This window comes from Gossypium hirsutum, chromosome A02 (genome assembly GCF_007990345.1).
Source record: "Gossypium hirsutum isolate 1008001.06 chromosome A02, Gossypium_hirsutum_v2.1, whole genome shotgun sequence".
NCBI lineage: Eukaryota > Viridiplantae > Streptophyta > Magnoliopsida > Malvales > Malvaceae > Gossypium > Gossypium hirsutum.
The window spans coordinates 10,941,351-10,953,393 of record NC_053425.1 but is presented as its reverse complement, the minus strand read 5'-3'; the positions used below and the strand labels follow the sequence as shown (position 1 = coordinate 10,953,393).

The window sequence follows — 12,043 nt, the reverse complement described above, 5'->3', positions numbered from 1 at the left end:
GATTTTTCGGACGTGACAATATATTTGTAGTTTCCACATGCATACATATATGACAATGATTCTAGTTATTATAATATACGTGATATTTTGTAATACGATATGCATAAAATATTATCTTATTAATTATGAAATGATTTCTGTAAAATAAATTATTATAGATTTCATAACATTTTGTGTAACATTGATACAAAATACATTATCTAATTAATCAATTTATTGCAACTCACATACTATTTTGTATAACAACACAAAACTCATAAGGTTTTGTGTGGTTGTATAAAATATTACTTTATTACACTGATTATTAAAATTTGAGAGTAATGTTATTGTTATTATGCAAACATTTACCTTACTACACTAATTATTATATATCTTATGATGTTTTATGTAATATGAATTACAAAATACATTATTCGATTACACAATTTCTTTTGTGCTATTATACAAAACATTATTTACACTAAATAATAACTAACATGAATTACATAATTTATCAGACGGTTACAAAATTTATTACAATTTATATAATATTTTGTGCAATAACAAAAAACTCGTCAGACTACATGTGATTATAAGAAATATTATTTTACTACACTAATTATTATATGTTATGTTATTATGTAAAACATTACCTTAATGCAATATAAAATACATTATTTGATTAGATAAATTATTACAATTTGCATAACGTTTTATGCAATAACACAATTATATGAATATTACCTTATTAAACTAATTATTATAGTTTGAGGGTTATGTTTTATGTTATTGCATGAACTATTACCTTGTTTCAGTAATTAATATAGATGTTGTAATATTTTGGCTGACACAAATCATATAATTTATTATTTAGTTATATAATTTTTTTAATAGTAGAAATAAATAGATTTTTAACAGAATTAATTTACTCTTTGATATAATGAATATAAATTAATTTATCTATTTTTTGAATAAAAAATTAAAATACAATTTAACTCTTAATATATATACTCGGAATATCAATCAATTGGATAAGTTAGATTTATGACATTTATATGTTCCTAGCAATGTGATGTGTAAATTTCAATTTCCTGATTGACAGTTATTACATTTATTCTTAAATTGAAAAATAATATTTATTACCTGATACATGTTAAAAGGCAAGCATGAATGTCCCCCAAAATTCAATTATTTTTTTATCACTTCAATTAATTTTGAAAAACAAACACTTTCTTTTCTTTTTTATCCCTCTAATTTTTAAACATTTTAATAATTATTTATTCACTACACTTTTTATATTTTTTTAAATAATTATTATAAAATTTACATATTGTACCATTATGATATAATAATATCGTTTTATACATACAAATACAATTTTAAATATTAGGTTGTTTAAAATAATATAATTAGTAACAGCTTAGTGAATAATATTTTTTTAAAATTATTCATTTACTTTAATAAGCAAAGTGCGTTCTCCTGCTCGTGTTTTACATTATAATAAAAAATATTATATACTTAACACAGTTATTAAATAAAATTTGATAATTAATTTTCAAATAAAATTTTCTTTTTTAACAATAACCATATTATAGGTTTTTATCATATATGTTTTTTTTAATATAATAATTAGAATTACCCATACTCCCTCTTCAACTCTTAAATAGGAGGAGAATACACTTCAGCGCACTCAAACTCACGTCCTCCTATATTAACAATAATATCAATGCCAATCGAATTATTACTTAATCAACAATTTTTAATTAAAGTTTTAAATTTATTTTAAACAAAAACTTACACATATGCATAAAATTGGATGTGAGCAATGTTTCATTGCCTATACGTGAATCTCGCTTATGAGACTATTCTAAAATTTTATTATCAAAATTTATTAATTTTGAATTTAATATAAAAGAATTTAAAATGATTTTAACCAATAATTTTGTAAGCTTCTCATAAGCCAAAAATATTAATTACCTATTAATGTACCAATTTTATATTTCTTTTCCTTTTGATTTAATTACTATTTTTTTAATAATTTCATTATAAATTTTGATCATATCTGTTTTGTAACAACCTAAAGTTTAAGAGTATCGAAAAAGTGTACTTTCGGGTTATTAATTTCAGTAAAATGAATTTATAAATATTTATTAGAAATATTTACGAAGTTAGTAGTGTAGTTAATTAGATTTTGGCTAAGTAAATTAGCTTGAATTAAGGCTAATTTAGTGAAAGGCCTAGATTGAATAAATGGTAAAAGTTAAATTATGGAATAGAAAAAAGTCAAAGGACTAAATTAGTAAATAAACCATATGGGGACAAATGTGTGGTATAAAATTTATACATTTGTAATAATTGTATTTATACAAATGTAATATGTATATATATTTACTTATACTTTAAGTATAAGATATTTATTAATTATAATATATTATTATATTAATTATTAATTAATTGAAACATAAAATAAATAAAAGAAATAAAAATAAAGGAAAAAAATAGGAAAGAAAAAGAAAGGAAAAGGGAAAATTAGGAATTTGAAGCTTAATTTGGTAGGTCAATTTAGTCCCTTTTTTTTGCAATTTTGATGTTTTTGGAGTCCTAGAGACAAATATTACTTGATGTAAGTGGAAATTTTGAAAGTTAGATGATTTTTAGACATGAGTTATGTTGAACAAATTGTTGAATTAGGGATTTAATTGAATAAATTTCAAGTTATAATTGATTAAAGAATTAAATTGTAAAAGAAGCTATAAGTTTTATATTTGAGGAACTAAATTGAAAGAAACTTGAGATTAGGGTTTTACCATGAATATTTAATTTTTAAAGAGAATATAATAGGAAATTGAATAGAAATGAAGTATGAATTGAATGATAAAAGCAAATGTGTTAATTAGGATTAAATTGAAAATTGAAGTTTGAATTGAATAGAAATTCAATTATTTATTGTGAGTTGCTATTGTATTAATAGTATAAATTGTTTAATTTCCGTAGCTAACGTAGTACTGAAGACATCAACAAAGAAAGGAAAAGAGAAGGTTGACGGGGAGTAATCCAAAAAATTTACGGTTTGTATTTCTATAAACCAAACTTAATAATTATTTTCGCATTCATTATATATACAGTAAGTATTATAGAGGTAAGTATTGTTATTATTGTATTGAATTGATTGGAGTTGTCAATATCTAGACTGAAGTGTATATTGATTATTATCTGAAAATTAAAGTGAAATGAATACCCTATTAACAGTGTCGGGCTAGGTTGGATATAATTGGCATGCCATAGGATTTGGAAATGTACTGAGATACTTCGACCATGGGTCGATGAGGCACTAATAGTGTCGTACTGTTACTTCAACTTTGTGTCAATGAGGCACTTCGTGTGTCGTACTGTTTCCAGTGCTTCGGTTTAATCCGATGAGGTACTATGTACCGTATTGCTACTGTTTTCTTCGGCAAAGTCGATGAGGCACAATGTGTCGTACTGGTGTGTTGGTTGGATCCGTGTATCCGCCAAAGCTTGAATTATGTTAATAGGGGTAAATTTACTGTACTGGACAACTGAATGACTGTGCTACTGTAATGAAAATCTATATTGATTGATATATTATTGAACTAAATGTTTCATTGAGATAGAACTTTGAATATAAGTAGTGATATTAGATTTGAAGTTAATAGCATAGATGCATTTTGTGTTAATATTGATTTAAGTATTGGTTTATATAAATACCACTGAGTGTATACTCAGCGTACGGTTTATTTCCGTGCGCAGGTTAGGTACGAAAGCGACTAACAACTCAACATTCAAGCCAAGCCCAAACTCAAATATTCGGTGATGTATTTTATTTTGAGAAATGGCATGTACCTAGGTTGTCTTTGACGCTATTTTGTGTAAGAATGATAATGACTAGCCCATAAATGAAAAGTTATGTTTATAATATAGTCTTTTATATAGTTTAATTTTGAATTGATTCAACTAGTATCAAGGTATACTATCTAGAGGTTCTATGTTAAACATTTACTAATACACTCGAGTTAGATCGTAACATTGATGATTTTAATGTGAAATAGATGTATTTAATCATGTTTTGGATTGGTTAAAAGATTGAATTTTGAGTTGCTTGTTATTAAAGTTTGCAGGGTTGGTAAACTTAGATTATAAGATTAATTTTGAGTCCACACGGCCTGGCATTCGAGCATGTGATCAGACCATGTGAGACAGACGGCCCTTTACACGGGCATGTGAGTAGACCGTGTGTCCCCTGCATCTAAAATTTGGCAAACAGAATGCTTAGGTATGGCCATACGGGCAAAGAAACAGGCATGTGTCTCAGCCGTGTGAAGTACACGGCCACAGTACACAGGCATGTACCTAGCCGTGTGAAAATTGCACTAGATTCGAATTGAAAATAAATCCACACGGGCTAAGCACACGGGCGTGTGTCTTGGCCGTGTGAAACTAGTTTGTTCATAAGTAATAAGTCAGAGAAATACATGGGTAAAGGACACGGGTGTGTTCTAACCGTGTGAGTCATACGGGGTGACAACACGGACATGTCCTGAAACCACACGGGCGTGTGGTACTGTTCATTAAGGGAAATTTTAAAAATTTTATGAAAAATTTTATAAGCATCTGGATAGATTCCGATTTATTTGTAACATCTTCATTGGTCCCCGAATGTTCGTTTAAGAGTCAATAAGGTATATTATTGAACTATACAATGTTTAATTTTATTTGATTCGTGTTATAAATTGTAGTGACCGGTAATACTTCGTAATCCTATTCTGATGTCGGAAAAGGGTTAGGGGGTGTTACATATTTTTTTTTACACAATGTTTAAAACTAGGTATAGTCCCTCCCCAATCTATAAATAAGAAGATAATGTACTTCAGTGTACTCGAATTCACATCTTTATGTATTGACAACAATGCCCATTTAAATTAAATTAAGACCCAATCGACAACTTATTACCAATCATAAAATTAAAAGAAAATAGATAATATAAAATGTTATATTAAAGAAGTTACAACATAATAATTGATGTGGATAAAAAAAAAAGCATAATCTATATATTATATAAAATTAGCTCCTATGAAGAGTTAATATAGGTATTTTAGGTGGTATAAAAAATTAATAGGGCTATTTTTGGTAGTATAAAAATTAATAAGGATAATTTAGACATTAAAAGTTAACAAAGTCAATTTAAGTATTTTGTAAAAAAAAAAATTACTCTGAAATTTTTATGAGTTTTATTTATTTTTTAATTTTAAAATATTGTGCAATTTAATTTTATTGTATTATTTTATTTTCAAGATTCATCGTTGAAAGTGTAAAATATTGGAGAAATATATTTTTTTAATAAAAATTATTTCTTCCCAAATGATTATATGAATTTGAGTTATGATTCTACTTTCCTACGTTTGGATTGCATGCGAATCAACAAATTTCTTTCTTATTTGAATTTGAGTTTCACCTTAATTGGATTTTGATATAATTTGGTATATTTTAAAATTTTATATCTCATTGTTTGTTTTTTAGAAATAGTTTACCGTCGCTTCTCTTTAAAGAATGCATAAATTTTAGTTTTAAACAAATTAAGTTATCATAGGATGAATATAACATTCCACTAACCGTTTAACTTTTATTTGTTTTTCAAGTTAAATAAATAAATATAAACAAAATTTAAAATTTATTTATTAAATAAATTGAACACAAACAAGGTTTATTATGCTCATTTATATTCATGCATAAGTTTATTTATGTTAATTTAAAACTCGTTTATTGTTTAATTATTATATTAATAAATTTATTATTTGTGTGCTTATTTTACTTATTTATATTATATATTGATATTTAATTATTTTACATCTAAAAAATATATATGCTTATTTATTTATTATTTATTATTCATAGAGATTGTTCATAAATATGTTCAATTATATGTTTGTTTAGCTTAAAACGAGCGAGAATAAACACACATAATTTTAGATAAATGAACATAAATAAATCACAAACAAATTTAAAAACGAACAAACGAAAATGAACGTAGATTCGTTCATTCAAACTCGGTTAATTTACATCCTATTTCTAATATGATAATTGTGTTTTTTTTGTCAAATGTAATACTTATATTTAACAAAAGTTTAACATTTTTTTACCTGAAAATACTGTATTTTTTAATATTTAATTCATATTTAAAATTAATTTGGTAAAACTTCATCATTAATTAATATATTATTGATAGTTATTGATTATTTTTTATTTACTTGAAAAAAATAACTGTTTAGAAATATTCAAGAAAAAAACACTTAAACTTTATTAAATAATATTCAAAACCCGTGAAATAAAATTCATTTTATTAAAATAAAGTCTAAAAATTCATATAGAAGAATTAAAAACCAATCTAATCCGAGCTAAATTATCATAGATAATTCAAATCGCCTTAACTGAAACGAATTGAACTCACCCTATAAAGAAAACCCAATATTAAACATTTATGTAAATTTGTTGACTTGAAAAAAAGTAATTACATGTATAAAATTAATAAAAATCACTAATTCAACAATTTATACCTAATAAATTAAAAAAATCAATAAACTGTTCACTTGATCAACTTTTAAACTAATGACAAATTAATCTAACTTTTGAAATTTTGTAAAACATAAGCATGAAATTGAGAATTAAATAAACAATGGTGGTAAAAAGTTAATTTAAGAAAGAAAAGGGGGTTTTATGTAAATTCAATTATTTAAAGCATGTTGTAAATATAACATAGCAACTAGGGTTCCAGTCTCTTCAGTGACCAAGCAGCAGCAGCAGCCGCAGTGCAGGAGTCTCCCAACGCAGGTCACCTTTCTCTCTGATATCTGATCTCTCCCTTTTTTTTTTCTCATTCATCTTCTGTTTGCTTACTTCTATATAGGAATTCTGGAGGAACGTTAAAAGGAAAATAAAACCTTAGCTTTTTCTGTAGGAAAAAAAATTGCTCTCTTTGAAACTCTTAGTCATTTGATTTTAATTGTTATCTTTATATACATCAAAATGAAAAAAATAACATGGGTTTGATTAGATTTTATTTTATTTTTGTTTTGTTTTGGGTGGTGAAGGAGGGGAAGAATGTCTCACAGGAAGTTTGAGCACCCAAGGCATGGTTCCCTTGGATTTCTTCCAAGGAAGCGAGCTTCTCGTCACAGAGGAAAAGGCATATTGTATTCTTTTTCATTTTGACAGTTTAATAATGAATACTGTAATTATCCTGCAATATTATCTTTGATAACCTCCTATGTTGAACTATGTTATTCGGACTTGGGGTGATATGGTCACGGGTTTGGATACTATATGTTTTTGGTATGGATATGTTGGAGTATGATGATGTTGTTTTTGATTCGTGCAGTGAAGGCATTCCCAAAGGATGATCCAAGCAAACCATGCAAGCTTACTGCCTTTTTAGGGTACAAGGCTGGTATGACACACATTGTCAGGGAGGTCGAAAAACCCGGATCTAGTAAGTTCATTTTTGATTAAGATAACTCCCATTTTCATCTGTATTTTTGAGCTAAATTTATGTCCTTTAATTTTGTATAGAGCTTCACAAGAAGGAGACTTGTGAAGCTGTTACAATCATTGAAACCCCTCCTATGGTTATTGTTGGAGTTGTTGGGTATGTGAAGACACCACGTGGTCTCCGCTCATTGAACACCGTCTGGGCTCAGCATTTGAGCTAGGAGGTTAAACGTAGGTTCTATAAGCATTGGTGCAAGTCCAAGAAGAAGGCTTTCACCAAGTACTCAAAGCAGTATGAGAGCGAAGAAGGGAAGAAGAGTATAGATGCTCAGCTTGAAAAGATGAAGAAATATGCCACTGTTATTAGGGTCTTGGCCCACACCCAGGTTCATGAGTTTTTTGTTTCACTGGAATTAATTTGTTATAAATGTTTCAAGGTGGACAAAATTTGCTTACAAAGTGCATTTACAGATTAGGAAAATGAAGGGATTGAAGCAGAAGAAGGCACACCTAATGGAGATCCAAGTCAATGGTGGAACGATTGCTGACAAGGTTGATTTTGCATACAAGTTCTTTGAGAAACAAGTCCCCATTGATGCTGTTTTCCAGAAGGATGAAATGATTGATATCATCGGTGTTACAAAGGGTAAAGGCTACGAAGGTGTTGTCACTCGTTGGGGTGTCACACGTCTGCCCCGTAAGACCCACAGAGGTCTGCGTAAGGTTGCTTGTATTGGTGCCTGGCATCCTGCTAGAGTCTCGTTTACCGTTGCCAGGGCAGGTCAGAACGGATACCATCACCGTACCGAGATGAACAAGAAGGTTTACAGAGTTGGCAAGGTTGGTGATGAGACTCACTCTGCTATAACAGACTATGACAGGTTAGTACATTTGTCTAATTCCATCTGATTCAAAGTTGTTTTCAATATCTTTGTATGGAATGTTTCAATGTTTTCCGTTCGGATTTGCTCGATATAATTGCTGAATGTGTTGATGGTGTTTGTTTTTAATCAGGACTGAGAAAGATATCACCCCCATAGGTGGCTTCCCTCACTATGGTGTTGTGAAGAGTGATTACTTGATGATCAAAGGAGGCTGTGTTGGACCTAAGAAGAGGGTGGTTACGCTTCGCCAGTCTCTGATTAACCAGACATCTCGCGTGGCTCTCGAGGAAATCAAACTCAAGTTCATCGACACCTCCTCGAAGTTTGGGCACGGACGGTTCCAGACAACACAGGAGAAACAGAAATTCTATGGTCGGCTCAAGGCATAATCTTGGAAAAACCGGTCGGAAATTCATGGTTGAATTTTGTTTTGCTTTTTATAAATTTGATGAATGTTTGAATTTGCTGAGTTGGTTCAGTTTTTGCGTTATAGATTGTTCCGAGCTTTGAACCAAATATACCCAATATCGTACTTGTTTTAATTTGCCTGTTTGCACTTCGATCAGAAATTAGAATTGTTTTTTTTAGGTAAAATAGGATTGCTTGTGAACTCGAACACTGGAGTATTAACAAGTAATCAACCATCTAAACCAACCTATCTTGGAAGTGAGGGTCTTGAATGACACATTAAATCCAATTTAATATTAAGAATTAAAGTAAATATAAACAATGAGTAGGCTCAAGGTTATAGAAAATAGGCAATCAAATGTTATTTTAGGGAAAAACAATAGCTTTGATGTGTATTTTAGTCTTTAAACTTGGTAATCAATTAAACGTGTCAGGTTTAAAAAATTCATACAAACTAGTAAAACTCCAAAATTAAGGTTGTTTAATCTAGTTGATGAGCATGACTTCTACGAGATCTCTTATTAGATCTTCTATATGCTAGATGTTTCGAGTTTTAGTCTTTCTATTCCTTGCATTTTAGCAGTTGTCGTGCATTTGCTTCTATGAGTTTAAATTTTTTCGAGACATTTTCAATCAATAATTTCACCATGGCTAAATAGGAAATAAGACATGATAATAGTAGACTTGCTACGGCTACATAGTAAACGAAATTAAATTGGAGACAATATTAGACTTGTTGGAGTATGTTTTATAAGGAAAATTTGTCTTTCAACTCTATCGAAAATCTAATTACCTAAGCACGTAGCCAGTTCATAAAGCAAGAGTACCTTATCCGGTACTTATCTAGTACATAAAAAGGCGAGCCTATGTAGAGAGAGGGGTTATAATTGCCCCCAGTTGAAAAGGGGGTTACAAAATCACTATCCTTTAGAGAAGATCGAGTGCTAGGTAGAGGTCCTTCTGCTAATTTGTAGCGGAGTTATTCTATTGGTGTAAGTGGAAGTCTTCTCAAATTTCAAAATTTATAATCGATGACTTGATAACTTGATGACAAAGTGTCATTTGTGGAAACATGTGTTAACTATTACTTGATCCATGCACGTGATCAGAGTGGTAATGAAGCGTGGGATATATGGTAGTGTTTGATTGGTTGTTGCAATGATTACTTGTGAAAAATACATGAGAGTTACGCATATAACGAGTGTGAAGGAATTGGAATCTTCTATAAATAAGGGCATTGTTCCATTATTCTACACTTCAAAAAAATTTCTAGCCATGTAAGGATTCTCTTGTTTTTAACTTATCATTCATCGTTTTTCTTTCTGTATCTTCTGCAATATTTATTCTCTCTTTTTTCTTTTTTTTTTTCCTATTTTAGTTTTTAGCTTTTACTAGTCTTGGTCTTATCATAATGTACTAGTGTCACGGGGCTAGATCTTTCATCTTGCGATCCGTGCGACCTTAGGCGATCTGTTTGTCCAAACTCGCCTAAGTCAACCTTTACTCAAGTAAGGATTCTTTAAGAACTCTTCCAAGGCACCAATTTGTATAGCGGAAGCAAACTATGCCAAAAGAAACTACAAAGAACAACAGAAAGCCATAAAAAGAATGCACACAGAGTGTTTGAGTAAATGCTCTCTATATTCTCTTATTCACAAAGAATAATGAAACAATGAATGGAGTGAGTACAAATGAGGGGAAGACTCTCTATTTATAGTTGAGCTCCTCCAAAATCGACGGTTAAGATTAAATTACATTGACGGACGAGATTAGCTTATCCATTGATTTTAGGGATTTACAAGATTACATCAAATCATATAAAATCTAATCTTTACAAGATATGATTCCCTATCAATCTTTAAAGATTAGTTCCCATACTTATTAAGATAGCCTAAGTTGCCATATCTTCATTATCGGGCCAACCGAGCTTCAATTTGACAGGTTTTTCCTACAGTTTACTAAATCGGGCCAGTTCCACAGGCCAAATGATCCCCATCTAAACAATAGACCTCCATTGGATGCATTTAGTGTGATGGTCACGGGCTTTAAACTTTGACCCATGACATTTTCCCCCACCCATTCTCGCAACGCCTTCGTCGCGACTTCGGAATGACACTGACTTGATTCGCCTCTGTCTCGTATCGATGCCTTAGCTTTTTTCTTCATTTAGAACTTTTGCCTCGATTTATGTCGCTTCTTAACTCAAACCGTCCCATTTGTTTGTATATCTCTATGGCAAGAAGTCACGTCTTTCTCTTGCTTACATTCTAACTTGCCCCGAACAAAATCTTCTTGATTCACAATATTTGGCTTCGCTTTGCCCACAGTCTCTCGGCCTCCTTGCTCAAAAACTTTGAAAAGGCCCTTACGTTCTTGCCAAGTCAACAAGTTAGAATGCAAAACACTATCAGAGTGTTGAGAATGTACCTTCCTTATTGCATTTACTCGGGTCAACTATCCAACTTGCATCTCTACTTTCTCGAAGTGTGATACACACCCCACCTCTCTCATGGGTGGTAGTCCCTCCGACGTGTCAACAAAAATGAACCTCATTGATCCTAGCTTTAAGGTTTGCATTGCAACTTCTTTCTCTAAATTCGATGCCAAACTCACTTCTTCCATGAGTGAAAGCCTCGCCGAATGACTTGGCCAACTCCATCGCTTTATTCGAATTGAGCCTCATTGGTCCCAGCTTCACTATTTTCATTACAAATTTTTCCCTTAAGTTCGATAACAGACTCACATCTTCCTCATGTGGAAGCCCCTTCGATGACTCAACAAGCTCCGATGTTGCCTTTTCTTTGACCATAACTGACTTGGATTGCTTTGGATAGTTCTGCAACTCATGTGGACCACGAAACAAGAAGTACTTTACTCGCTTCTTTTTGCTCCTCTTTTCCCTCTTGGCTTTGGCTTTTCCCTTGCTCGAACCAAGCTTCTTAGGCTCCTTGTCTGCCCCATCGTCTAATTCGATGATAGACTTTTTCAGAAACTTCTGCAACCTATGCATACCATGACACAAGAAGCACTCCACTGGCTTCTTCTCACTTTCGGCCTCTCTGGCTTCAACACCCCTAGCGCTCGAAAAGTCCTAATGCCTTACCTACCGGCTTCTCTTTCTTAAGAAGCGTGAATTTCTTTAGACTTTTCTTCAACATGTGTGGACTGTCGCAAAGAAAGCATTTCAACTTATCCTTTTTTTCTGTTGGGTTTTTTCTCCCCAACTCGTAGTTTCTCATTACCACTATTGTCACTGTTGCCGTTTCCAT

The 12,043-nt window shown here is 30.9% G+C and overlaps 2 protein-coding genes across 2 annotated transcripts; both read left to right on the top strand.

The window, feature by feature from the left end:
• Window positions 1-6,728: 6,728 nt before the first annotated feature.
• Window positions 6,729-8,908, top strand: LOC107951615 (60S ribosomal protein L3). The gene is made up of 6 exons (XM_016886715.2): window positions 6,729-6,825; window positions 7,086-7,180; window positions 7,373-7,483; window positions 7,564-7,868; window positions 7,954-8,363; window positions 8,497-8,908. The coding sequence occupies exons 4-6, from the start codon at window positions 7,824-7,826 to the stop codon at window positions 8,753-8,755; spliced, it is 714 nt and encodes a 237-aa protein (XP_016742204.1). The 5' UTR covers window positions 6,729-6,825; window positions 7,086-7,180; window positions 7,373-7,483; window positions 7,564-7,823; the 3' UTR covers window positions 8,756-8,908.
• Window positions 7,096-7,703, top strand: LOC107952309 (60S ribosomal protein L3-2-like). Its single transcript, XM_016887575.1, has 3 exons — window positions 7,096-7,180; window positions 7,373-7,441; window positions 7,564-7,703. Exons 1-3 carry the CDS (start codon window positions 7,096-7,098, stop codon window positions 7,701-7,703), a joined length of 294 nt encoding a protein of 97 aa, XP_016743064.1.
• Window positions 8,909-12,043: the final 3,135 nt, after the last annotated feature.